This window comes from Mobula birostris, chromosome 29, assembly GCF_030028105.1.
Source record: "Mobula birostris isolate sMobBir1 chromosome 29, sMobBir1.hap1, whole genome shotgun sequence".
NCBI lineage: Eukaryota > Metazoa > Chordata > Chondrichthyes > Myliobatiformes > Myliobatidae > Mobula > Mobula birostris.
In genome coordinates, this window is record NC_092398.1 from 25,713,542 (window position 1) to 25,715,917 (window position 2,376).

The 2,376-nt window shown below is 51.6% G+C and overlaps 1 protein-coding gene across 1 annotated transcript; it reads left to right on the forward strand.

Annotated features, from left to right (window-relative positions):
* The first annotated feature begins 982 nt into the window (after positions 1-982).
* Positions 983-1,939, forward strand: LOC140190168 (C3a anaphylatoxin chemotactic receptor-like). Its single transcript, XM_072246678.1, has one exon. The coding sequence runs from the start codon at positions 983-985 to the stop codon at positions 1,937-1,939; it is 957 nt and encodes a 318-aa protein (XP_072102779.1).
* Positions 1,940-2,376: the final 437 nt, after the last annotated feature.

The window sequence follows — 2,376 nt, forward strand, 5'->3', positions numbered from 1 at the left end:
CTCGGGAGGGATGAGGGACAGGTACCAGAGAAGGAGGGCCAGGGACGGTGCTGGAGGCGGTTGCTGGCTCGGATGCAGACACGCGCGGACCTGAGACACCAGGGAAGGTCATTTGATTCAAAACAATTAGTTTATTGATTATTACAGAATGACCCTCTGGTGCTTCCCGCTTCCTCCCATCTCGTTTCCCCTTTCCCCAATAATAATTCCCTTCTCCCAGCCCCCTTACCACTCTCAGTCCACAACAAAGACCCATGTCAGAATCAGGTTTAACGTCACTCACATATGTCATGAAATTTGTTTCTCTTTTGCTGACAGTGCAATGCATCAAATTAATAAAGAACTTTTTAGTAAGAGTAACCGGCCCAACGAGCCGCACTGCCCATCAACCTACCTGGTTAACCACAGGAAAGTTCACAAAGGTCAATTAACCTAAGTACCAGAACGTTTTTGGAATGTGGGAGAAAAGCAGAGTACCCACGGTAATCCCCCACGGTCACGGGAGTGAGTATTAGTGGTGGTAGTTGCTTGATCGCTCGAGTCCAGTATGATGTTCTTCTAAGGGATTGTCATCCGCGGGTCCTCGGCTGGTTGTAGAGGCCGATCCAGGATCCACATAACGGCAGTGTTCGGGGGCATTCCCTTAGTGGAGATCGGCTGTGCGTGACTTTGTCTAACGTGGGGAAGCAAATACACGCGACAGACATCACATGGTCGTTGACAGGTCGAGGACATGCCGGGGTGACGGTGCGGTTAGGGTCCAGTGGCTTGGAATGCAAGACGACTGTGGTCTCTGCGCTGAAGCAGACATCCGCCGCCTTGACAGCCGTTGTGGTGTGTCAGGTTTCTGCTCCGTATTACACCGCATGTCAACTCGCCTTCCTCTCTTTCCCTCTTCGCTCTCGCCTCTCCTCCTGAATTCGCCGCCTCTCCATTCTGCACCGCTCTCACTTCCACAATATCTCCCCCACCAGATCCGACAATGTCGTTCTCCGAAGGAGTATCCAGTTCGACACTCGCTGGGAATATCTCCTCCCACAATTCCACGGCCGATGGAAACAGAATGGAGTGGGGAACACCTTTCGTCATATCAATGGTCATCTTCACCCTCACCTTCCTACTGGGCGTCCCGGGCAACGGCGCAGTCATCTGGGTGACCGGCTTCAAGATGAAGAGTAAGATCCACACGGTGTGTTTCCTGAACCTGGCTCTGGCTGACCTAATCTATTGCCTGACCCTTCCCTTCCGCATGTCCAACACCTCCCTGAGCTACTCTGGGCACGAAGCCTACTTCTCCTGGAAGTTTCTTCGAACCTTGATATTCCTCAACGCCGCCGCCAGCATATATCTGTTATCTCTGATCAGCATCTGCCGCTGCCTGGCTATTACTCGGCCCACTTGGTTGCAGCAACATCTGATCCTCACATGGGTTCGTGCAGCCTGCTTCGGAGTCTGGATCCTAGCCTTCGTCATGTGCCTGCCCTTCCTCCTGCTTCGGGATTTGGAAAAGGAAATGGCCGTGTTGAATCGATTTTGGTTTGTTTTCATCTTCTGCCTCCCCTTTGTAATTATGATCACCTGCTACTCCCTGGTTGGCTGGAGGCTGAGAGGGAACAGGTTCGTCAAATCTAAGAAACCTGTACACCTCATCATCACCGTTGTCGTCACCTTTATGATCTGTTGGATCCCCAAAGTTGTCTGCGACCTCGTATCAACCTTCTCCACACCGATTCCCGGGGACTGGTCGTTATTCACTGCAGCCCTGGCCTCCTTCAACAGCGCCCTCAACCCCCTTCTCTATGTCTTCGCTGGTCGCGAATTCCGCCAGGTCCTCAGGCGCTGCCTTCTCGCCTCGCTCCGTCTGGCCTTAGCCGAGCAGAGGCTAGAATTGGAGATCCTTACCCAGACCCGCAAACTCACCCCAAATGCAAATTTCTGAGGGAGTTCCTCGTGGCTAGACATCCGACCGATATCCCCTGACTACAGACACAGTGGGCAGTCGGATGCAATTGTAGTCAGCAGTGAAGGCTTTCCTACACTGTTATTTTAAGCTCTCAGAACATAGAACATAGACCATTCAGCCTACAAGGTGCCGTATCAATTTAATTGGTCCATAAATAGCCAATTAACCTAATCCCCTCCGCCTGCACAATGGCGATATCCTTCCTTAATGCTCATTCTACCTATTTACACATCTCTTAAAGGTCTCTAACCTATCTACTCTCACCACCATTTCAGGCAGCGCATACCAGGTACACGGCACTGTCTGTGTAAACAACCTGGCCCTCGTATCTCCTTCGGAATGACGCCCTCTGACTTTAAGTGCACGTCTTCTAGTGTTGGACGTTTCAACCCTGGGAAACACACTGAATATCC